Source organism: Lepus europaeus, chromosome 12 (genome assembly GCF_033115175.1).
Source record: "Lepus europaeus isolate LE1 chromosome 12, mLepTim1.pri, whole genome shotgun sequence".
NCBI classification, from domain to species: domain Eukaryota; kingdom Metazoa; phylum Chordata; class Mammalia; order Lagomorpha; family Leporidae; genus Lepus; species Lepus europaeus.
In genome coordinates, this window is record NC_084838.1 from 62,013,178 (window position 1) to 62,037,649 (window position 24,472).

The 24,472-nt window shown below is 37.6% G+C and overlaps 1 protein-coding gene across 6 annotated transcripts in view; it reads left to right on the forward strand.

Annotated features, from left to right (window-relative positions):
• The window catches only part of MPDZ (multiple PDZ domain crumbs cell polarity complex component), a 181,011-nt gene that overhangs the window by 105,010 nt on the left and 51,529 nt on the right, over positions 1 to 24,472 (forward strand). For all 6 annotated transcript variants that reach the window (XM_062208253.1, XM_062208256.1, XM_062208258.1 and 3 more), the window contains 3 exons: positions 2,273 to 2,471; positions 8,840 to 8,944; positions 13,396 to 13,488. In XM_062208253.1, the coding sequence (XP_062064237.1) occupies positions 2,273 to 2,471; positions 8,840 to 8,944; positions 13,396 to 13,488 (397 nt within the window). The remainder of the gene's footprint in view (positions 1 to 2,272; positions 2,472 to 8,839; positions 8,945 to 13,395; positions 13,489 to 24,472) is intronic.

Genomic DNA, 24,472 nt, shown 5'->3' on the forward strand with positions numbered 1-24,472 from the left:
CAAGCTATAGTACCTGAGCCAGCCTCTTTGCTCAAAAGAAAAACCCTTAGGATGAATTGGTATCTCTGCATGTTTGTTGTTGTATGGTAAGAAGGGGTATAGAGATGTCATTTTTTTTTTCTATGAGCAAAGCCAAGTTTATTGGAAGCGAGAAACCTCCTGCTGCAGCAGTCAACTCCAAGTCAAGAGAGGAGTTGCCTGAGATTTCTTGTTAATGATAAGATGTTAAAAATCATTAGAAGGAGTATTAGCAGAATATTTTAAATATAATTAATAATGTTTCATTCTATCAGAAAACAACTAGGAACTTGGATTGCTAATGTTCAGTCATGAATATTAAGCTGGAAACATAATCCAGTGTTCTTAAAATATTTGAAATATATGTCACTTGATATAATTAGGATTAATATATGGAAAAACTATATTTTTAAAAAATATGTAAAACTTAGAAATTGTGACTTCAGTCAAAGAAAGTTTCTTATGAATATCCTGTTAGCTTTATAACTCCTCTTGTTTATATAATCTTTTAGGCAGGAGACTTTTAGCACTTTAAGTGAACTACAATATTTCTGCATAATTTTAAACATAATGTCAATGGTTTTATATTTTTGAAGGAATAGGGTGAGGGTAGGGTGTGAAGGGAACATTAATTCAGATAGAATGTGTTGAAAAGGCTGTTTTGAGGAAGTGATATTGGGAAGAGAGAAAGCTAGCTTTTCACAAGTGCCAGAAAGAAGGTAGCTTCCAGACTCCAAAATGCAGAGAAGCTGAAAGAAGTTTATTGTGGCAGGACCCCAGGTGGCCAAGGAGTACATGACACAAGGAAAGGGGACACACTAGGAAGCCAGATCACCAGTGCCCTATAGATTGTGCCAAGAAAGTGTGTTATACGTTAGCACAACGGTAGCAAACTATTAAAGAATTGCAAACAGGACCCACCATTGTGGCACAGCAGCTTCAGCTGCTGCCTGCAATGCCAGCATTACATGGGATGCTGAGTGAGTGCTGTCGTTCACGAGTGCTGGTGCTGCACTTCAGATCCAACTCCTTGATAATGTGCCTGGGAAAGCAGCAGCAGATGACCCAAGTGCATGGGCCCCCGTATCCATAAGGGAGACCTGGATGGAGTTCCAGGCTTCTGGCTTTGGCCTGATGCAACCCCTACCATCATAGCTATTTGGGGAGTGTTGAGATGTGATTTGTCTTTTATGGATGGTCTCTGTGTCTGCTGTGAGAAAAATGCATTGCAGGATCACTGTTAGAAGCCAGGTGACCAGTTAGGAGGCTGTTGTGCAAAGACAGGCAAGAAATGATGTTGGTCTAGGATTCATATGGGAATGGAGAAAGTTAAAAGGATTTATGATAAGTTTTGGAGATAGAAGTAAAAGGACTTGGTAATGGACAAAATATGGGGGTGATAGAGATAGGATTCAAGAGTGACTCTGATATTTGTGTTTTGAATAACAGTGATGGTGTGGATATATCATTTACCAAAAAGGGAAAGACAAGTGAGGAAATACGAGGAGGTGAAAAACTGGAAGTTAAAGTCTAAGGCTACATTTCCATGAGGCATACAAGGGATGTGTCAAGAGAGCAATTGACTATCCAAATTGGGAGCTCACAGGAGCTCAGAGATAAAATGGAACAGATTGGAATTCAGTTCATATCAGTTCAGTTCAGCAAACTACATTCAGGCAGTGTGATAGGAACTGGGGCTTGATAATTGAATATGAGTTTTTTGATGTTAGGAATTCTATGTTATGCTTTTTTATCTTAAACAACTAGTATAGTACCTGGAACATAGAAACTATATAGTAATTAGTTCTGAATGAGTAAGTAACTTAAAATATGGTAATATCAGAGAATTTCTTACTTGGTAGACCCAATTTTCCATTTGTAGTACTATTTTTATTCTCCTATCTCTGTAAGAGATGAATTACAATTACAAAATGGATTGGATATTGTCAGTGTCCTCCCTGAGAGCTTTCAGCTTCACTTCAGTGACACAGTACTCAGGTGGATGAGCTTACGTTCATCCCACAATGTAGAATTGTTTCTTCTCCAGTGTATTCCACAGGAGTTACTTTAATCTGGATATAATTTTACAAATATTTTAAAGTTTACTTTGGTTAGAAAAGCTTTTTTCTTTCCTATTTTTTTGACAAAATGTTTCTCCTTGTACATAGGAATCCGTAACTATCACTAACTTCAAATGAAAAGGAGTTGAAAAGTAATGTGTTTAATTCATATATGTGTTCATCTTTTCCTATAGGGATGACAGTAAGTGCTAATAAAGATGGATTGGGGATGATAGTTCGGAGCATTATTCATGGTGGTGCCATTAGTCGAGATGGCAGGATTGCAGTTGGGGACTGTATCTTGTCCATTAATGAAGAATCTACCATCAGCTTAACCAATGCTCAGGCACGAGCCATGCTCAGAAGACATTCTCTCATTGGGCCTGACATAAAGTAAGTATTGTCTGGATCTCAGTTTGGTTTGGGAAAGTCAGGAGGTTCAATTATTTCATCAGATTTTTTTTTTCCAGGATGTACTATTTAAACCACAAAAGTTACCTTACATTTCTTTAACATAAATCACTGAAGAATTTGAATAGCTCTTGATTGTAGGTGTAGTCTCTTTAAGACTGTAAGAGTGTTAAAATTCTAAAAAAAATTTTTCTTGGTTCTTAATTGTACATCTCCAGTACACTCTATAAGAACTGTAGCTGTGAGAGTTATGAGACATCTCTCACAAAACAGGAGAATCCACCCTTGGGATCTTAGAAGATTGACCTCACTACCTAAGTGAGCTGTGTGAATCCTAGAACCAAGCAAGCTTTTTTTTTTTTTTTTTAATTTTTATTTTTGACAGGCAGAGTGGACAGTGAGAGACAGAGACAGAGAGAAAGGTCTTCCTTTTGCCGTTGGTTCACCCTCCAATGGCCGCCGCTTTTGATGAGGGCCAGCATGAGAAAGAACAGTACTCCTCTTACCCGCAACTTATCCTTTCATTAACAGCCTCGTGACCCAGAGGGAATTCACCAACATGTTGATATAGTCTGATTATAGGTCATGTGGAATACTTTGTTGGAAACTGCTTAAAATTTCTCATACTGGCCTGAAAGCATGTCATATATGCTTTCAGATTTAGATTTTAAGACACTGAACTTTCCTTGAGCCAGTATAAAAATCAGTTCATTACTTTATTGTCACACCTCATCAGTGTGGTTTTCTCCTCTAACATTGATCATTTAATATTTGCTTTTAATGTATAAAGAATAAATTCTTGAAGTAAAGCTCAGGGAAAGATTGTTTATCTTAAACTGATACCATGATTACTAGAATAGGAGACGTTTTTTGATTCATGATACTTTATTGACTACATTTTTTATTACTGATTCTTTTGCACTGGCCATATTACTAGAGCTTAGGTTAGAAAAGCTATATTTACAATCTGTTTTTCATTCAACCATCAATAAAAAGCAGGAAAGTATATAGCATTTGGAGTGAATTCTGATGCTTAAATTATTTTTAGGCAGAACCTTAATGGTCTTTCATATTTTTGTATGCCTTTTTGACTTTTATTTTACAATTGAACAGATCATCAAATCATGTGACTATTACTTAATTACCTCAAGAAAGTGTAAAAACAGGGCGCCGGATTCTGTTCCGGTTGCCCCTCTTCCAGTCCAGCTCTCTGCTGTGGCCCGGGAGTGCAGTGGAGGATGGTCCAGGACCTTGGGCCCTGCAACCGCATGGGAGACCAGGAGAAGCACCTGGCTCCTGGCTTCGGATCAGCGCGATGCTACGGTCGCAGCGCGCTGGCCGCAGTGGCCATTGGAGGGTGAACCAACAAAAAAGGAATACCTTTTTCCCTGTCTCTCTCTCTCTATCTCTCTCTCTTTTTCACTATCCACTCTGCCTGTCAAAAATAAACAAACAAATAAATAAATAAAAAGAAAGTGTAAAAACAAGTGAACCTCATTAAAAGTGTCAGTCTCTATAAGAGAAACTTCAAAGTGCTTTCATTCCCCACCATTTGTGGCCAGTTTTTCTTCATTTTTCTTAAAAGATGAGAGATATAGATTCACTTGGAAACTATTTGCTTAAACAATTTTAACTTATATAGTTTAGATGTAGTACAAAATGCAGACCACCTACTAAATTGATTGTTTGATTTATTGTACCATGATATACATAGAAGGCTCAGTGCCATTGATGCAGCTTTCCTGCCTATGTTTTGGCGAGATCTGTGAATACCAGAATCAGTACTTGGTGCTAGCCTCACCCATCAGCCCTAATGTATTATTGTAGAACTTAAAACTGGCCTAAAAATAAGATAATTTTGACATCAGCTTGGCGCAAATCATACTTATAGTCAACTCCAGAAAATTTTCATTTTTCAAGTTCAAAAGTCTTTTGCTTTCTTTCTTTATTTTGGTGTGTGCGTGTGTTTCCCCTTTTGGCGGATTCAGTCGAATATACCCAGTCATGTGGGCAGTGGTTCTGTCATGACCATGATGGATGTCTAGAGAGCTTGCTTCAGAAGCAACTGCTTTAAGATCTCAAGAAAGAAAATGTACTGTAGAATATTAGCATTTTTAAAAAAGAAGAAAAATGTTGCACCCTTCTGTTCTCTGGAAATCAATTAGCTGGTCAGTCTTTGACATATACCCGTTCTTGCATACTTACACACACACACACACACTCAAAAACAAAACACATTGATTTCCTCAGTGTCCTACTAATGCTCTCATGCAGATGGTTATAACTTGACAACTTGAGTAAATGATAGAAATTAGTATCATCCTTACATAATTCTTTCTTAAAAAATGTGTTAAATGATAAAACAAAAATAGTCTGCCGTTTAGATTGACCAGGGTTGTACAGCATGTGGTCTGAGCTTTTCAGGAAGTGTTTTTGGTCTTGTCTCCTTCCCACATTTGCCTTTCCTGATGCAAAAGTTTTAGAATTGCCTTGAAAGGAGTCTAGTCCTTCTGTTATTCTGAACAGAACCTTAACATTGCCTCTGACTAATGCAGCTCTGTTAGCTATTGCTTGGAAATGGGCTCCATCCATGTATCTCTTTATTTCTTATTATGAACCTAGCTTGAATGATGATAGCAGTGGGGGCATATATTATAGGGGCATTTTAAAAAAAAGCCTCTGGTTCAGTTACATAATTAATTGGTTTTTTAGGGAAAGCATTGCTTATTGAGACAATTAACTGGATTTCATTTTGCCATTTAGATAGCTAGGAACTTTGTGTGCCTTCATGCAGGCCTGGGTAGATAATCTGAGTTTCAAGAGTTCAAGAATAGCCAGTTTAAGTTCCAGGTTTCATTATTTTCTATGGAAAACCAGATGTGAAACCTCACCAGAATGCATTTCTGTTTCACTTCTCACTCCACCTTGCCAGGAGCTCTTATATTTCTGTAATAATAGCCAGGGTTTTGTGCTTAGCAGCAGCTGCTTACAACATCTGCCAGATAATTACTGAGCAGAATCAGAATTCACCTGCCTTAACCTAAAGTGTGGGATGAATTCCTGATCAAGGAATAAAAGATTGATTGCAGTTACTTTCTTCCATGCTTGTTAATAATCACTGCTATAGACACTAGTAAAGAGCAGATGCTTTTCTGGGGGAGGTGTAGATGGGAGGGAGGTGGAGAGGGTATAAAAAACAACCAGGAGCACCCACTTTTAACTACATATGTATGCGTCTCACATTCAACACAAGACATTGACATTTGTTAACACCATTGTAAAAAGATGCCGTGGCGTATGCTTCACATTCTAGATTTTCTGCAGCACCTGCTGACTATCGAGCCCCCTTTTATGTGTGAGTATCGGTGATTCAAAAGCTCATTATGGCTGTGTGTTACAACTTGTCTGTGAAAACCATTTCGTGCTTTTGTAAAGTCCCAATGCGCAGGGATAGGTCTAGATATAGATTCAGTGTATACTTTGGCTTTTTTTCCCCTGCCTTTATATAAGAACATAAATTCAGACAGAGCTATGGGATTGTTAGATTTTTCACATCACACCAATGATTGTGAACTCATTTGAAAATGATATTTTCCAACTACTAAACCTTCAGGCTCCTTTGTAAAGGAATGATTCTGTCTGCATGAGTAGGCACAGAGTCTGGATTAACAGCCCTATCACATTCTGGCTTTGCTAATGATATATGTTTTGTCCTTCTACTCTGTGCATAATCAAAGGTTAGTTTATTTTTAAAAATTTTTAATACAACTCTCAAATCAGCTGTGTCAGCATGTGTGGGCAGTTCATAGTACAGCTTCGGTGTTCTTTGTTGGGGCTCTGAAGGCTTTGTGTAGTCCTGCGACCAGGCATGTGTAAGAGTTGCTCAGGGTGTGCTGTTGCATTGTGGGATGCTGTTCCAAGGGGCTCGCTGTGTCTACTGAGACAAATATTTCTGAAAACTGCCTGCTTTACTCATTCTCACTGCTACCGAAGTGTCAGAAAAATATTCGTAAAATTTGGTAAAGGAAGAAAACACGCTTTGACTGAATACAGAAGAAAACTCATTTTCAGCATTGTTTGGGTAGAGCCATCTTTACCTTCTCCATCCAACTAAAATATTTAATACTTTGTACTGGTTATTGCGAGTTTTGCTGTTGTGCCCTACTTTCCCCTCCCTCCCTCCCTCCCTCCCTCCCTTCCTTCTCTCTCTCTCTCTCATTCATTTATTTATTCATTCGTTCTTTCTTTTAAACTTGAGGTTTTGTTTATGTTGATTTTCTTGAATCTTAATAGTCTTCTCAGAATTTGTTTTATTTTTATTTTTCTTTGTGTAAAATACAGTCTTCCTTCCAGACATAAAGTACTGTGCATTTTTGACTCCTGAGTTTCGAAGAGATAATAGCAAATTTGCAATTCAGCATTATTTTTGTTAGCACCTGAGAGAAAGTGTTTTCATAGATGAATAAGTATGGCCAGATTAGAATGCAACCCTCAGTTCCAGACTAGTCCCAGATTTACTGATCTGTGTTTTCTTGCTTCGTTTTTCGATGCTTGAAGTTAAAGTATCATGAAGATATTCCCAGAGTCCACACGTTCTGTGGGAGGGCTTGGGAAGAGCAGGAGAGCTGAGGTTCTGTTAGAGCACCGCCTAGTGTTTGTCCTGTGCTTCTCAGTTTATGGTAGCCTCAGAGAGGCGCCTCTTTTTGACAAAGGGAGTTCATCAGTGGTATTTACTTTCCCACCGCATCTCCAAGGACAGGAAAGCCTCACGCTTCGGTGAAGTCAAAGGTTGTATGCTTTCTGTGGGATCGCCAATATGTTCTTATATCTTTTTCACTCAACTAATTATGCCTTTGCTAAAATTTTTCTTTTCTTATATAAAACAAGTCTTTTTGTCCTTGCCTTTCCATGCTCAGGTTTTATTTGGTTACTGTATTAATGGGTAAACTATGGCTAGATGGTTAATAAGCTTCATGATTTCTGTATTGTGCATCTTTTAGTGATGCTTTTTTCCTTAGTTGCATCAACATGCTGCACCAACATGTGCTGACTCCAGCTATGTACTTTTCTTACCTTACTGATTCTTAATTTGAGGATCTTAGAACAACCTGCTTTAAAGAAGTTTATCAAGTCTGTGAATAACTTCTTAGGATACCTGTAAACTTGAGTTCAAGGGTCAGTTTCTAAATGTTACAGCTGTAGTCATCATTTAACACTGTGGCTTCCACATAACAGGCATGTACCCAGTGCTTGTTGAAGCAGTAAGTGGCCATTCAAGTGTAAATAGCACACTTTTCTTTGAACTTATAAGTGAACTTATAAGAAATTGCGACAAATTGCTAAGAACTTTTCCATAAACTTAAATGGTTTAACTTCATGCTTCAAACTTGAGAATTTATAACTTAATAGAGCTAACATAATTATTGACAGTGCTTGCTAAAACTATAATTAATTGTAGAGAAATATAAAATATGATGGGATATTTAGTGTTTTAATAGAGTCCAACTAATTTGTTTCTGCTAGAGAACCCAGTTTGGACAAATTAATATTTTTAATGACAATTATTATTCTAAGGATTTATACATCTTTCTATTTCCTAAAAAAAGTTCATGTTAACAAAAGAAAACAAGAAAGCAAAAAGAAAAGGAGAAAGAATTGTGTCTATGAACTACATTAAATCTGTTCTCTTTGTATTAATAGGTCATTAACATGAGAATTGTGTTGTAATAATTATGCATTTCTGTGACCCGGAGAATCTCATGTATAAATAAATCCCTTAAAAGAGAAAAAAAGAAAGACATTTTATTCCCCCAATACAATTATTGGTAATCACAGACTTGGGCAGCAGCATTAAAAAATTTTAATTTTATTGTTACTCTTGCTTATGGAACAGTTTATCCTTTGAAAGTTTAGGTTCTTTGCTAATGGTGCTTTTTTAAAGATTTGTTTATTTATTTGAAAAGTAGAGTTAGAGATAAGGAGAGACACAGATTTAGAGCTCTTTTATCTGTGAATCAGCTCTCAAATGATCATGATGGCTGGGGCTGGGCGAGGCAAAAACCAGGGGCCCAGAACTCCATCCGAGTCTCCAGCATGAGTGGTACAGTCCCAAGCACCTCAGCCCACCTTTTGCTGCTTTCCCAGGCACATTAGCAAGGAACTGGAATGGAAGTAGAGCAGCCCAGACTTGAACCAGCGCTCCTATGAGATGCCTACATTGCAGGGCCCCTGAGGGTGTTTATTAAATACGTTGTATGAAAATGTAGGGAGGAAGAGATGACATAACTTGTCCTGTGTACTAGCAGGTTTTCCTAACAGGACAACTATTATTTCCCTTTGTTTTGTTCCAGAATTACGTATGTGCCTGCAGAACATCTGGAAGAGTTCAGAATGAGCTTGGGACAACAATCTGGAGGAATAACGTCCCTGGATGCGTTGCCTTCATACACTGTCAGGTAAATGAACCTTAAATCCCCTACAATGAATGGCTGATATAGGAAGTTACTTGGAAGAATTTTGAATTCAGAATCAAAAAGGACTGGAGCAAATACAGAGTGTGAATTCATTTCACTCTTCTAAGAGTAAAAAAAAAAAAAATTTCCCCTTTATTACTTAAATAATTATCACACAGTATCAAAAATTTTTGGAGTGTATCAATATTTGAATGATGAAATTAAAGTCTGTAATTCTGTCACCACGCGTAGCACTTTTATATACTAAATTTTGTTAATTTACCCAATATGCATATTATTTGATTAGTTCATTAGAATTTACAATTCCTATAGTTTTTCTATAATGTTTGTTCATTTCATAAAAGTACTGAACATCTTCATAAGTTTTATTTATTCCTTTATTAACATATATACAGATTCTGAAATATTTTAATAGTTATTTTTACCCTTTTTGGAGAATGTTGAGCTGAACTTCTTGGGATATGAGTGTTCATTCGCATGTTAGAAGACAGAGTGGCTTTTTAAAAGAACTTGATATGCAGCATTTTAAGAACCTCTAAATGATAAAGGGAAAGGGTTTTTTTCCCTATCCCTTAGAAAACACAGGATCTGGGTTTTGATGCTACTGCTGCCTAAGTTCAGAGCAGAGAGAAAAATAATATCAAATTGTTTTTCGATGAAGAATGTTCCGTTTTACATTCTCAGTTGTGATCCTGTCTTCCTTAGCTGAACTGGCAATTCACTGTCAGATTTTCCTTTCAGCATGCTCTAGAGCACAAGTAGTCTTCCTGGCATTCTAAGGTGTTATCTGAAGATTTCCACTCTTCCTTAAAGGATGTCAGAACATCCCAGAACAACATGGTATCCAATCACTATATCATTGCTTCCTTTGTACATTACACAGGACACAGTACAAAGAAATGTTAGGGAAAGGAAAGATATGTTGTGAGTTTAATACACAAAATGAAAGTTATTGTCCTTGGGGAGCTCATGAATTAAATGGAAAAAGAAGTATGCATTCCACCCTGTAGAAAACTCAGCACAGCCCATTCTAGTTTCCAACTGTTAATGGTATGAATTTATTCTAGTTTCACAGTGTTTCAAGTCAACATGGAGATTTCATTCTAATTTCATTCCAATTTCCTTCTGAAATGTTTTTTCAAATAGCATAATTAAAAAATACAGCTGGTAACATCTAAGTAACATCTAAGGACTAAGCTCTAGATCATTAAAACCCTCAAAAATTATTTTTTTTCTTTTTTTTTAACTTTTATTTAATGAATATAAATTTCCAATGTACAGCTTATGGATTACAATGGCTTCCCCCTCCCATAACCTCCCTCCCACCCGCAACCCTCCCCTCTCCCGCTCCTTCTCCCTTTCCATTCACATCAAGATTCATTTTCAATTCTCTTTACATACAGAAGATCAATTTAGTATACATTAAGTAAAGATTTCAACAGTTTACACCCACATAGAAACACAAAGTGAAACATACTGTTTGAGTATTAGTTATAGCATTAAATCACAATGTACAGCACATTAAGGACAGAGATCCCACATGAGGAGCAAGTGCACAGTGACTCCTGTTGTTGACCCAACAAATTGACACTCTAGTTTATGGCGCCAGTAACCACCCTAGGCTGTCGTCATGAGTTGCCAAGGCTATGGAAGCCTTCCAAGTTTGCCGACTCTGATCGTATTTAGACAAGGTCATAAAAGACAGGGTGAGGATAGTAACCAATGATCCTAAGAGTGGCATTAACCAGGTCGGAACAATTATACAGCATTAAGTGGGGAAGAGGACCATCAGTACACACAGATTGGGAGAAGAGCCATTGGTGGTAGAGTAGAGAAAACCCTCAAAAATTATTAAAAGGAGCTAATTTCAGCACTGTGCTTCCCTCCCAGCATAGTAAGGAGAATAAACTGGATTGTTTAATGCTCTGACTAGCTGCCATTGGCGTGCTATTTACAATATCAAGGTACTTAAAATTATTTACATTTTATAAGGAGGAATGTTCAACAGAGAAAGGTTAAGTAATTTGCCCAGATCCCACAGCTGATAAGTTTCATGACATGCTTAGATACAAGCAGGTAGACTCTGTGTTCTTAACCATTGGACACAAAGAAAGAATTGCACAACTCCATAAAAGCTATACCACATAAAAATTTATGGTCATGTAGCATGGAAATTAAGAACTCAGGTGTTGTGGTAAGATGGCCTCAGTTTAAATTTCTGCTACATTTATGTTAGTTAATTTACCTGACACCTATATATAGGAAGAAAGAGCTATGTGATTATAGTAATTGGACATTTCATCCATCATCAACAGGGTTGCCCAGGTGCAAAGAAATCTAGTTCTTTCTTGGCAAATTTGAGTACAAGATGAAGAGATTGTCTGTTCTGCTCTTTGGAACACATGAAACTTGAGTCTTGGAAAGTGTACTCTAAGATAGATAAAGAATCATCATCACATTTAGAAGATTTAGAAAAGATTCAAGATAGTATCATCATTGGAAGAGACTGGGGTTCCTATATCACAGGACTTATGATATCTTACAATTAAAAAGAACCGTGATGTAAGATGGCCAATGGTGCTTTGGAGTAGCTCCCACAGAGTGGCTTTTAAGATTGAGACTTGTCCCCCTAATCCTATGGCCACCATCACTAAGTATTTTAGGAGCCCTTTCTTTCTTTCTTTCTTTCTTTCTTTCTTTCTTTCTTTCTTTCTTTCTTTTTCTTTTTTTTTTTTTTTTTTTTTTTTGGACAGGCAGAGTTAGACAGTGAGAGAGAGAGAGAGACAGAAAGAAAGGTCTTCCTTCTGTTGGTTCACCCCCAAATGGCCGCTATGGCCGGCACTGTGCCAATCCGAAGCCAGGAGCCAGGTGCTTCCTCCTGGTCTCCCATGCGGGTGCAGTGCCCAAGCATTTGGGCCATCCTCCACTGCATCCTGGGCCACAGCAGAGAGCTGGACTGGAAGAGGAGCAACCAGGACAGAATCCGGTGCCCCAACCGGGACTAGAACCAGGAGTGCCAGTGCCACAGGTAGAGGATTAGCCTAGTGAGCCACGGCGCCACCCAGGAACCCTTTCTAAGTTCTCATTCTTGTCAGTCTTCCAACACTATTTTCCCCATCATATTGTCTCCAGTTTTATTTCCAGAGGGTGAGGCCTCTTTTTGACCTTCTTGTGCTACATCCTTTGCATGAAGGCAACTCCATGATATTGTTTTGAGATTCCTCTTCTTGGAACTGTTTCCAGTGTGTCAGCTTAGACTCTAGGAACCCTAACCTCATTCAGAGCATTATTCTTCAATCTGCACAAAAGAGGAATTCAAACACAGAAAGCAAGTAAAAGGAAGTTTAAGCACAAAACCAGATAGCTTTAATTCCAGAAATTTAAACACAAAATCTACCACACATGTCAAAGAATGAGACATTCAAAGAGAGCCTAGGAAATTGCTTTCCAGAAATGTGAAGCACATTCAAACACAGATTGATTATTGGATTAGATGACCTCGGATCTCAAAGTATAAAGATTATATAATTTTAGGGACTTCAGTTATTCTGCTATAATTTGAAAATAAAATTTCTTTATATTTTTCAGTTTAAATAAACATTTATTGTGTCAAAATTTTGAGAGTCTCTTCTGCTTTAAAAGGAATATATGGACATAATTTTTAACAGCAGCATAAGGACATGCCACAGTCCATTTAACCTTTCTCTTTTACCACTACAATGCCTCTTATTATTGTAAAGCTTACCTTTGGGAAGTTAATAGTTGCTGATATTATTATATACAGCTTTATTTGTGGGAAGTTGACAGACTGGAAATATTTTCTTATCTTCTTGGCATGTTGTAAAATCTGAATTGCTAGGAAAATGGAAAAGTGAACTTGAACACAGGTGCATTAGACCGTGCTTCATGTAAGGAGTATCCTGTGTCTGGACCCCTACAGAAGGGCTAAAGCTTAATCATGAGCATTGTTCATTTCTGAAGGAAAAAACATTGCTCTGTCCTTAGGGAGCAGTGATGCTAACCTCCTGGTAGACTTGATGAAATTTCTTCGGAGCAGGGAGCAGAGTTCTGCATGTTCTTTTTGCACATGGTAGGAATTTATGAAATATTATCTGAGTAGTTTTTATTTTAAAGCTGGCTATTTATCCCCTTCTTCCTATTCCTTTCCTTTGTTTTCCCATGAGTCTTCAGGAAGGAAATAGACTACACAACCTTCTTAGTGTTCATATATCTTTCCAGACTAAGTTATGGTTGATTGATTCTAATGTAAAATTTTAATTCTATTTGATTTTCATGTCCCTGTGAAAAATGTTGCATCTTTGATTGTGCAGGTATGTTGAAAATATAAAACAGTTCAAGTCTGTGTACATACAAGACAGTCTTGCATGCTTGTACTAGATTTGGGGGTGTTCATTGTCTAACTCTTTAATCAGAGACATGCCAGAACTACCAGAGCGAGAAGAAGGAGAAGGAGAAGAAAGCGAACTTCAGAATGCAGCGTACAGCAATTGGAATCAGCCCAGGCGGTGAGGACTCTTTCTGTTTCCAGCTCACTAAATGGTTTTGTAGTGATCAATAATAGAGAGGTGTGGTTTCAGGTACTGGATCACAACTTGCTACTTGTGACAGTGCGAAAGTTACTGAATATTCCTCACCCTCCATTTCTTTTTTAGTGTGCAGTAGAGGAAAACATGTCTGTAACACAGATTTAAAACTAACATATATGCAAGTGTCTGGCACATGGAATGCACTAAATAAAATTAACTGGAATAATATGCATAGAGAATTGGAATGGATAATATTTTCTGTAGAGTTTGGTTTTAGGTATACTGTCAAATGTTATTTTAAATTTTATTTGGAATTTCTATAAACTAGATATTAAAACATATATATTCAAAATGCACGTGCATGGGAGTGTGTGTGTGTGTGTGTGTGTGAAAGTAAGCAGCCTTGTTATCACAGGCTGTGTTTATCCAAAGCCATATTTCATCCAGCCCCAGATTGACATAATAGGAAAGATGATTTTCCTAAACATACTTAGATATTTCACTGTGCTTCGCTAAAGCATATCAACATATTCGTGCTAAAATCAACTTCGGTTTAATAGGAATTTGTTGAGCCCTGATTATGAATCCAGACCTGAAATTGATGATTTTGTGACTAACAGGTAAGTGAATTTAAGATGTAGATATTGCCTTTGAGGAAGTCATTATATACTTGGCTGAACAAGTAGACTCATGAGACAAAGAACAATTGCAATGTATTTTGCATAAGCATAAAGTGTAAGTAATCATTGATACCCCTTTTAAACAGATCTAAAGATAGCCATCATGATGGAATCTATCATTCAATACACATTAATATCTGTTGCACAGTGAGTAAATAAAATGCTCAGAAGGAAGCTTCCAACTCTTCAGCATGGAATGCCATTTGACTATTTGATGATGTATCCTGCTCACAAATGAGCTTGAATCTGTTGTGATCATCTAAACCATGTTCAAAATACATTAAAAAAAACATCATTTTATGTTGCTTTCAAAGAAACAGTAAGCATTTCCAGCCATGGAAATGAGTTTTTTATTTGCATTTCTTCAAAACACAGTGAGCTCCCTTAAAAATATAATCAAGGTCCAAGGTGTCTCTATCGTACTTCCTACATCTAGCAGGATATATAAGTGCTAGATTTGCTCAGCATGAACAAGGTGTTTCCTGTCTTATTTATTGAGGCCGAGATAAGTTGATTGAAATTATTTTGTAGCAGGTGGTCATTGTGATAAAACTGAATTTTGTTGGTGAACAGAGATCCTGGGGTGGGAGGGGGCAGGGAGGGGATATGTTGGGAGAAAAGTAGTTTTCAGAAAGCAAAGTTCAAAATGATTGGAGTCCATAAGGGTCATGTCTTAATTCCAGCTGTGACATGTAAGACAGGTTTCTTGATCTTCTCTAGGTTTCAGTGTCTCTGTATGTGAAATGGGTTTAGTAATAGAACCTCCTCTCTATGGCAGAAGATTCAATGGGGTAATGCATACATTCCTGAGTCAGTGATTGCTCTTGTCTATCAGTGACAGGCATTATACTGTTGATCACTATTAATAAGCAAAGAAAACACATTGAACACAAGAATCACTGTGGAATTTTCTTATGAGAAAGAAGATCCTGGAGTAGAAAATTTTATACATTTCTGTGCAAACTTAACTTCCAGATCAGCCTAACAGAGAGAGAAATTCCTGACACTTGCATAAATCTTTCTAAAGAATATAGTTTGGGATCAGCATGATGGCTCAGCAGGCTAAGTCATTGCCTTTTTTTATAGAAAGCTTTTATTTAATAAATATAAATTTCATAGGTACAACTTTTGGATTATAGTGGTTCTTCCCCCAATACCCGCCCGCCCACCCCCAAACCATCCCACCTTCTACTCCCTCTCCCATCCCATTCTTCATTTAGATTTATTTTTAATTATCTTTATATACAGAAGATCAACTATATACTAAGTAAAGAGTTCAACAGTTTGCACCCACACAGACACACAAAGTATCAAATACTATTTGAAGACTAGTTTTACCGTTAATTCTCATAGTACAACTCATTAAGGACAGAGGTCATACATATGGAGCAAGTGCACAGTGACTCCTGTTGTTGATTTAACAATTGACACTCTTATTTATGACATCAATGATCACCCAAGGTTCTTGTCACAAGCTGCCAAGGCTCATGGAAGCCTCTTGAGTTCACAAACTCCGACCTTATTTAGACAAGGACAAAATCAAAGTGGAAGTTCTCTCCTCCCTTCAGAGAAAGGTACTGCCTTCTTTGATGGTCCCTTATTTCCACTGGGATCTCACTCACAGAGATCTTTCATGTAGGTCATTTTTTTTGCCACAGTGTCTTGGCTTTCCATGATTGAAATGCTCTCTCGATCTGAATGCCCTAAGGGCTGATTCTAAGGCCAGAGTGTTGTTTAGGGCATTTGTCATTCTATGAGTCTGCTATGAGTCTCCCAATGTAGGACCTCTGTCCTTAATGTGTTGTACTATGAAAATTAACGGTAAAACTAGTCTTCAGACAGTATTTGATACTTTGTCTGTGTGGGGTGCAAACTGTTGAACTCTTTACTTAGTATAGAGTTGATCTTCTGTATATAAAGATAATTAAAAATAAATCTTAATGAAGAATGGGATGGGAGAGAGAGTAGGAGGTGGGATGGTTTGGGGGTGGGTGGGCAGGTATTGGGGGAAGAACCACTATAATCCAAATTAGAGAATGTTGGATCATTCTCTCCTTTTTAATTCTTTTTTTTTTTTTTTTTTTTTTTGACAGGCAAAGTTAGACAGTGAGAGAGAGAGACAGAGAGAAAGGTCTTCCTTCCATTGGTTCATCCCCCAAATGGCTGCCATGGCCGGCGCCCTGCGCGGATCCGAAGCCAGGAGCCAGGTGCCTCCCCCTGGTCTCCCACATGGGTGTAGGGCCCAAGCACCTGGGCCATCCTCCATTGCCTTCCTGGGCCACAGCAGAGAGCTGGACTGGAAGAGGAGCAACCGGGACAGAACTGGCGCCCCAACCGGGACTAGAACCCGGAGTGCCGGCGCGCAGGCGGAGGATTAGCTGAGTGAGACGTGGTGCCGGCCTTTTAATTCTATCTATTATTATTAGCAGACACTTGGTCTTATTTATGTGATCTCTTTAAGTCATTGCTTTTGATGCCAGCATCCCTTATCAGAATGCTGATTTGAGTCCTTACTGCTCTGCTTTTGATCCAGCTCCCTGCTAATGCATCGGGGAAGGCAGGAGACGATGGCCCATGTGCTGGAGTCCCTTCTACTCATATGGGAGACCAGGATGGAGTTCCTGACTCCTGGCTGCCCCCTTGCCCATCCTTGGATGTTGCAACCAGGTGTGGAGTGAACTAGCAGTGGAAGATCCTTCTCTCTCCCCCTCTTCTTCTTGCTCTCTTTCTCTCTCCCTCTCTCTCTCTCTGTTCCCTATCCTTCCCTTCCCTTTCCTCTCTTTTACCCTGCATTTCAAATAAATCTGTTTCAAAAAGAAGGTAACTTGGCCGGTGCTGTGGCTTAACAGGCTAATCCTCCGCCTTGTGGTGCCGGCACACCGGGTTCTAGTCCCGGTTGGGGCGCCCGATTCTATCTCGGTTGCTCCTCTTCCAGGCCAGCTCTCTGCTATGGCCCAGGAAGGCAGTGGAGGATGGCCCAAGTCCTTGGGCCCTGCACCCACATGGGAGACCAGGAGAAGCACCTGGCTCCTGGCTTCGGATCAGCGAGATGTGCCGGCCGCAGCGGCCATTGGAGGGTGAACCAACGGCACAAAGGAAGACCTTTTTCTCTGTCTGTCTCTCTCACTGTCCACTCTGCCTGTCAAAAATAAAAATAAAAATATTAAAAAAAAAAGAAGGTAACTTGTACCACACCATTACATGTAGAAGCATTAAGCATCTTTTGGGGAATAATTCATAAGACTATGATGAAGGATCTTACCAGAATAACTAGACATTTGAGTAAATAAGGAGCAAAATTTATGAGTATATGTAATAGCATTCAAAAGTAATGAGATGATAGTTCATGAAATCAACAAAATTTACATTATGTCAAAATAGAAAACACTTTTTTAAGCAAAATGTGAATTTCAAGATTGCACTTAGGCTATATTACTTTTATTTTACATGTGATTTATGTTAACAGAATCGGTATGGTGTATCATTTTTCAGCTTGCTTAATTTTTCTTTGAATCCTCTGTTTTGGAGATCTATCTAATTTATTTTTGTTACATTTCAATATATAAATATATCACCACTTATCCATTTTTATCTTGATATTGGATAGTTAACCATGATTTGTTATTATAGTGATTTTGGGCTGGAACTTATTTTTTTAACATTTCATTTATTTATTTGAGAGATAGAATAGAGTTACAGTTAGAGGGACAGAGAAAAAGGTCTTCCATCTGCTGGTTTACTCCCCAGATGGCTACAACAGCCAGAGCTGCTGAGCTGATCCAAAGCCAGGAGCCAAGAGCTTCTTCCAGGTCTCCCACATGGGTGCAGGAGGAGGCTTAACCTACTAAGCCACAGCATTGCCCCCCCCCTTGTCTATTTCTTTATATAGGAACATATCTAGCAAACATATACAGAAGTAGAATTGCTGGTCCATTGGTTTATATGTATTGTTTACTTTTCCTTTATTAGAAATTGTCAAATTTCTTTTTAAGGTGGCCATTTATTTATGTACATTTTATTCCCCCTCTTAGAAACCTTTTATTTAAAGTATACAAACTTAATGCATTTCATAATTACAACCATAAGATTAACTCTATACTAAGTAAGTAATAGTATAAAAATAGTATTAAAAAACTGTTCCTAAACAGTGGAGACAAGGGCTCTTCAAAGTCATCAAATCTCATAATGTCAATTTCATTTCTATAGAATACCTTTTAGATTGCCTATTAGTCACTGTACATGAGGGAGAACATATGGCATTTATCCTTTTGGGTGTGGTTTATTTCGCTAAGTATGATGTTTTCCAGTTTCATACATTTTGTTCAAATGAAGGATTTCATTTATTTTCATCACTGTGTAGTATTCCATGGTGTATCTATCCCATAATTTCTTTATGCAGTCTTCAGTTGATAGATATTTAGGTTGATTCCATATCTTAGCTATTGTGAATTTAACTACAGTAAACACGGGAGTACAGATAACTCTTTTATATGCTGATTTTATTTCCCTTGGGTACATTCCCAGGAGTGGGATGGTTGGGCCATAAGATAGGTCTGTGTTCAAATTTCTGAGGTGGGGCTGATGCTGTGGCACAGCAGGTTAACGCCCTGGCCTGAGGTTCCAGCATCCCATATGGGCGCCAGTTCAAGACCCGGCTGCTCCACTTCCAGTCCAGCTCTCTGCTATGGCTTGGGAAAGCAGTACAAGATGCCCCAAGTCCTTTGGCACCTGCACCCACATGAGAGAACGGGAAGAAGCTCCTGGCTTCTGGCTCCTGGCTTCAGATCAGTGCAGCTCTGGCTATGTGGCCAGTTGGGGAGTGAACCATCGGATGGAAGACCTCTCTCTCTCTCTCTCTCTCTCTCTCTCTCTCTCTCTCTCTCTCTGCCTCTCCTCTCTCTGTGTAACTCTGACTTTCAAATAAATAAATCTTTAAAAAAATAAATTTCTGAGGTATCTGCATAATGTCCTCCACAGTAGCTGTATACCAGTTTATATTCCCACCAACAGTGGACTAGGGTACCTTTTTCTCCATATCCTTGCCAGCATTTGTTGTTCATTAACTTCTGTATGAAAACCATTTTTACGGGGTTGAGCTGAAACCTCATTGTTTTGATTTGCATTTCCCTGATGGCTAGTGATCCTCAGCATTTTTTCATGTGTCTGTTGTCCATTTGGAATTCCTCTTTTGAAAATTGCCTGTTTAAGTCCTTTGCCCATGTCTTAAACTGGGTTGTTTGTTTTGTTGTTGTTGATTTCTTGATCTCTTTATATATTCTGGTTATTAATCCTTTATCAGTTGCATAGTTTGCAAATAATTTCTCCCATTCTGTCAGTTGCCTGAATGTTTCTTTTGCAGTGTGAAAGTTTCTCAAGTTGATGTAATCCCATTGGTCAATTTTTGCTTTGATTGCCTGTACTGCTGGGGTCTTTGCCAAGAACTTTTTGCCTCTGCCAACTTTTGGCAGGGTTTCTGATAATTTGATGGTATCAGGTTGTAGATTTAGGTCTTTGATCCATTTTGAGTGGATTTTTGTGTAAGTTGTAAGATAGGGATCTTGTGTCATTCTTCTGCATATGGAGATAAAGTTTTCCCAGCACCATGTGTTGAAGGACTGTCCTTGCTCCAGGGATTGATTTTAGCTCCTTTGTCAAAGATAAGTTGGTTGTAGATGTGTGGGTTGATTTCTGGAGTTTCTATTCTATTCCATTGGTCTACCAGTCTGTTTTTTTTGCCAGTACCAGGCTGTTTTGATTATAACTGCCCTATAGTATATCTTGAAATCTGGTATTGTTATGCTTCTGGGTTTTTGTTGTATCAGATTGCTTTAGCTATTTGAGTTCTCTTGTGTTTCCATATGAATTTCACGATCATTTTTTTCTGTATCTGAGAAGAATGTCCTTGATATTGTGATTGGTATCTCATTGAATCTGTAAATTGCTTTTGGTGGTATGGACATTTTGGTGACATTTTCTTGCAATCCATGAACATGGGAGATTTTTTTCATATTTTTGTGTCTTCTATTTTTTTTTCTTTAATGTTTTGTAATTCTCATGGTAGAGATCTTTAATGTCCTTGGTTAAATTTATTTCAAGGTATTTGATTTCTTGTGGCTATTGAGAATGGGATTGATCTTAGAAGTTTTTCTCATTCGTGGCATTGTCTTTGTATACAAGGGTATTGATTTTTGTGTATTGTTTATATCCTACCACTTTACCAAACTCTTTTTTTAACTTTTATTTAATGAATATAAATTTCCAAAGTACAGCTTATGGATTACAATGGCTTCCCCCCCCTCCATAACTTCCCTCCCACCCACAACCCTCCCCTTTCCCGCTCCCTCTCCCCTTCCATTCACATCAAGATTCATTTTCAATTCTCTTTATATACAGAAGATCAGTTTAGTGTATATTAAGTAAAGATTTCAACAGTTTGCCCCCACATAGCAACACAAAATGAAAAAATACTGTTGGAGTACTAGTTATAACATTAAATAACAGTGTACAGCACATTAAAGACAGAGATCCTACATGATATTTTTTAAAAATTAATTAATTTTCTATGCCATTTCCAATTTAACACCAGGTTTGTTTGTTTGTTTTTTTTTTTTCACTTTCAGTTATCTCTATATACAGAAGATCGATTCAGTAGGTACTAAGATTTCATCAGTTTGCACCCACACAGAAACACAAAGTGTAAAAATACTGTTTTAGTACTAGTTATAGCATCACTTCACATTAGACAACACATTAAGGACAGATCCCACATGAGATCTAAGTACACAGTGACTCCTGTTGTTGACTTAACAATTTGACACTCTTTTTATGGCATCAGTAATCTCCCTAGGCTCTAGTCATGAGTTGCCAAGGCTATGGAAGCCTTTAGGGTTCACTGACTTTGATCTTATTCCAATAGGGTCATAGTCAAAGTGGAAGTTCTCTCCTCCCTTCAGGGAAAGGTACCTCTTAGTGGAGCCTTTTGGATCCCCAATATATAGAATTATGTCATCTGTAACTAGGGATATTTTAGCTTCCTCTTTCCTAATTTGTATCCCTTTTATTTCTTTTTCTTCCCTAATGGCTCTGGCTAAAGCTTCCAGGACTATATTGAAAAGCAGTGGTGAGAGTGGTCATCCCTATCTAATTCTGGATCTCAATGGGAATGTTTCCAACATTTGTCCATTCAATAAGATGTTGGCTGTGGGTTTGTCATAAATTGCCTTGATTGTGTTGAGGAATGTTCCTTCTCTACCCAATTTGCTTAAAGTTTTCATCATGAAAGGATGTTGTATTTTATCAAATGTTTTCTCTACATCTACTGACATAATAATATGGTTTTGGTCCTTCTGTTTGTTAATGTGATGTATCACATTGATTGATTTGCAAATGTTGAACCATCCCTGCATACCTAGAATAAATCCAACTTGGTCTGGGTGAGTGTTCTTTCTGATGTGTTGTTGGATTTGACTGGCAAGTATTTTGTTAAGGATTTTTGTGTCTATGTTGATCAGGGAAATTGGTCTGTAGTTCTCCTTCTCTGTTATATCTTTTTAAGGTTTAGGAATTAGGGTGATGCTGACTTCATAGAAGGAGTTTGGGAGGATTCCTTCCCTTTCAATTGTTTTTGCATAGCTTGAGAAGTATTGAAGTTAGTTCTTTAAATGTCTGCTAGAATTCATCAGTGAAACCATTGGTCCTGGACTTTTCTTTGTTAGAAGGTTCTTTATTACTGATTCAATTTCTGTCTTGGTTGTTGGTCTGTTTAGGTTTTCTGTGTCTTTATGGCTCAATTTAGGTAGGTTGCTTATGTCCAGTAATCTATTTTTTCTGGGTTTACTAATTTGTTGGCATACAGCTCTTTGTACTAATTTCTGATGATTCCTTTTATTTCTGTGGTATCTGTTGGTACCTTTCCTTTTTTCATCTCTAATTTAATTGATTTGGGTCTTATCCATTTTTTTTAGTTTAGTTGGGCCAATGGAGTGTCAATTTTGTTTATTTTTTTCAAAAAACAAGCTCTTCATTTTGCTGATCTTTTGTAATTTTTTTTTTGGTCTCAGATTGTTTATTTCTTCTCTCATTTTAAATATTTCTTTTTCCCTATTAACTTTGGGTTTAGTTTGCTGTTGTTTTTCTATGTCCTTGAAATGTATTGATAGCTCATTTATTTGGTGACTTTCCAATGTCTTGATATAGGCACCAATTGCTAGAAACTTTCCTCTTACCACTGCTTTACTGTATCCCATAAGTTTTTACATGTTGTATTGTCATCTTTATGCATTTCCAGAAATTTTTTGATTTCTTCTATGACCCATTGTTTATTCAGGACTATGTTGTTCAGTCTCCATGTGTTTGCTTATGATCTAGAGATGCTTGAGTTGTTGATTTCCAGCTTCATTCCATTGTGGTCAGAGAAGATGCCGAGTATGATTTTGATTTGCTTGAATTTGCTGAGACTTGCTTTATGGCCTAGAATGTGATCTATCCTAGAGAATGTTCCATGTACTGATGAGAGGAATGTGTATTCTGCAACTATGAGGTAAGAAGTTACATAGGTATCAGTTAGGACCATTTGGTCCATAGTATCAATTAAATCTGTTGTTTCTTCACTGATTTTCTCTCTGTCTATGTCTCCCTTTAGATCCCTTAACATTTCTTTTAAAAGCCAGGTGCCCAGTAATTAAGAGTGTATACATTTATTATAGTTACATCTTCCTGTTGAACTAATCCCTTACTCATTACATAGTGCCCTTCCTCATCTCTTTTAACAGTTTTTCATGTTAAAGTCTTTTGCCTGATATTAGGGTGGGAACACCTGCCTGTTTGTGCTTTCCTTTAGCATGAAGCATCTTTTCCTATCCTTTCACTTTCAGTCTGCATATATCTTTGTTGGTAAGATGTGTTTCTTGCAGGCTGCAAATAGATGGGTCTTGTTTTTTAATCAATTCAGCTAGTCTGTATCTTTTAACTGGTGAGTTGAGGCCATTTCCATTCAAGGTGACTTTTGATAAGTAACAACTTGGCCCTGCCATTTTCCATAAATATTCCCATTGTTTACTTTGGATTTCTTTTGCACTTTTACTGGGGGATTTTCTGCCTTCACATGTTATCTTTCTGTGTTTCTGGATGAATGGTGACAAATTATTTCAATTTCTGTTTGTTATAAAAGGTCTATATTTCACCTTCATTCATAAATGAGAGCTTTGCAGGGTACAGTATTCTGGGTTGACAGTTTTTTTCTGTTAAGACTTGGACTATATCTCAAAATTCTCTCCTGTAGGGTTTCAGATGAGAAGTCAGCTGTATATCTACTTGGAGATCCTCTGAAAGTAATCTGGTAGTCCTCTCCTGCATATTTTAGAATGTTTTCTCTATGTTTTACTATGGAGAGTTTAACTACAATGTGTCAGGGTGAAGGTCTTTTCTGGTCATGTCTGTTAGGAGTTCTTTGTGCTTCCTGAGCTTGGATATCCCTTTTTTTTCCAAATTGAAGAAATTTTCTGTAATTATTTCACTAAGAAGTCCTTCTAATCCATTCTCTCTTTCCATGAACACCTTCAGGAACTTCTAAGACCTGTATATTTGGTCTTTTGATAGTATCCCGTACATCTCCAACACTGTTTTTCAGTTCTAATTTCTTTTCCTTTTTTTTTTTTGTTCTCAAAATAAAAGTTCTTCAAAATATCCATAGAAAAATATTATGAAAAAAATTTTTCTTTCCACCTAAAAAATTATTTTCATTCTGTTCTTCCATGAAGCTTTTGAAGTACCTTCAGTGCATTCAAGACTGAGGAAATAGCAAGTGCTGAGGGCCCAAGGAAGGGAGACCATGCCAGATGCATTTAGGTAACTGTAAGTAGATGAAGTAGTAGCTGGAGCAGCGAGAGGAAGGCATACAGCTCTGGGATACGAGTCAAGGGAGGTAGTAGTGAAACCAGATTGTGGAGGATTTTGTAAGCCACTGTTCTTTGTGCCCTGGCTGTTAGTGACCATATCTACTGTGGCAAGAAAGGTTTTTACAGAGGGATGCTTCTAACATAGTGTACAGGATGTTCTTCCTTTGATCTGGTTGCTAAACTTATAAGCTACATCTGTTCAGTGATAGCTGAATTTCTTGATTACTTATTGCCGATAGTATAGTTCAGGTAAAATTTTGCTTTTATATTGGTTGCTGCTCCCACTGGAATGTGAATCCAATATTTACTTGTAACAAATCAACTTCAGTAATACATTAGTATCTTTTTTTTTTTAGTATCTTTTTTTTTTTTTTTTTTTTTGACAGG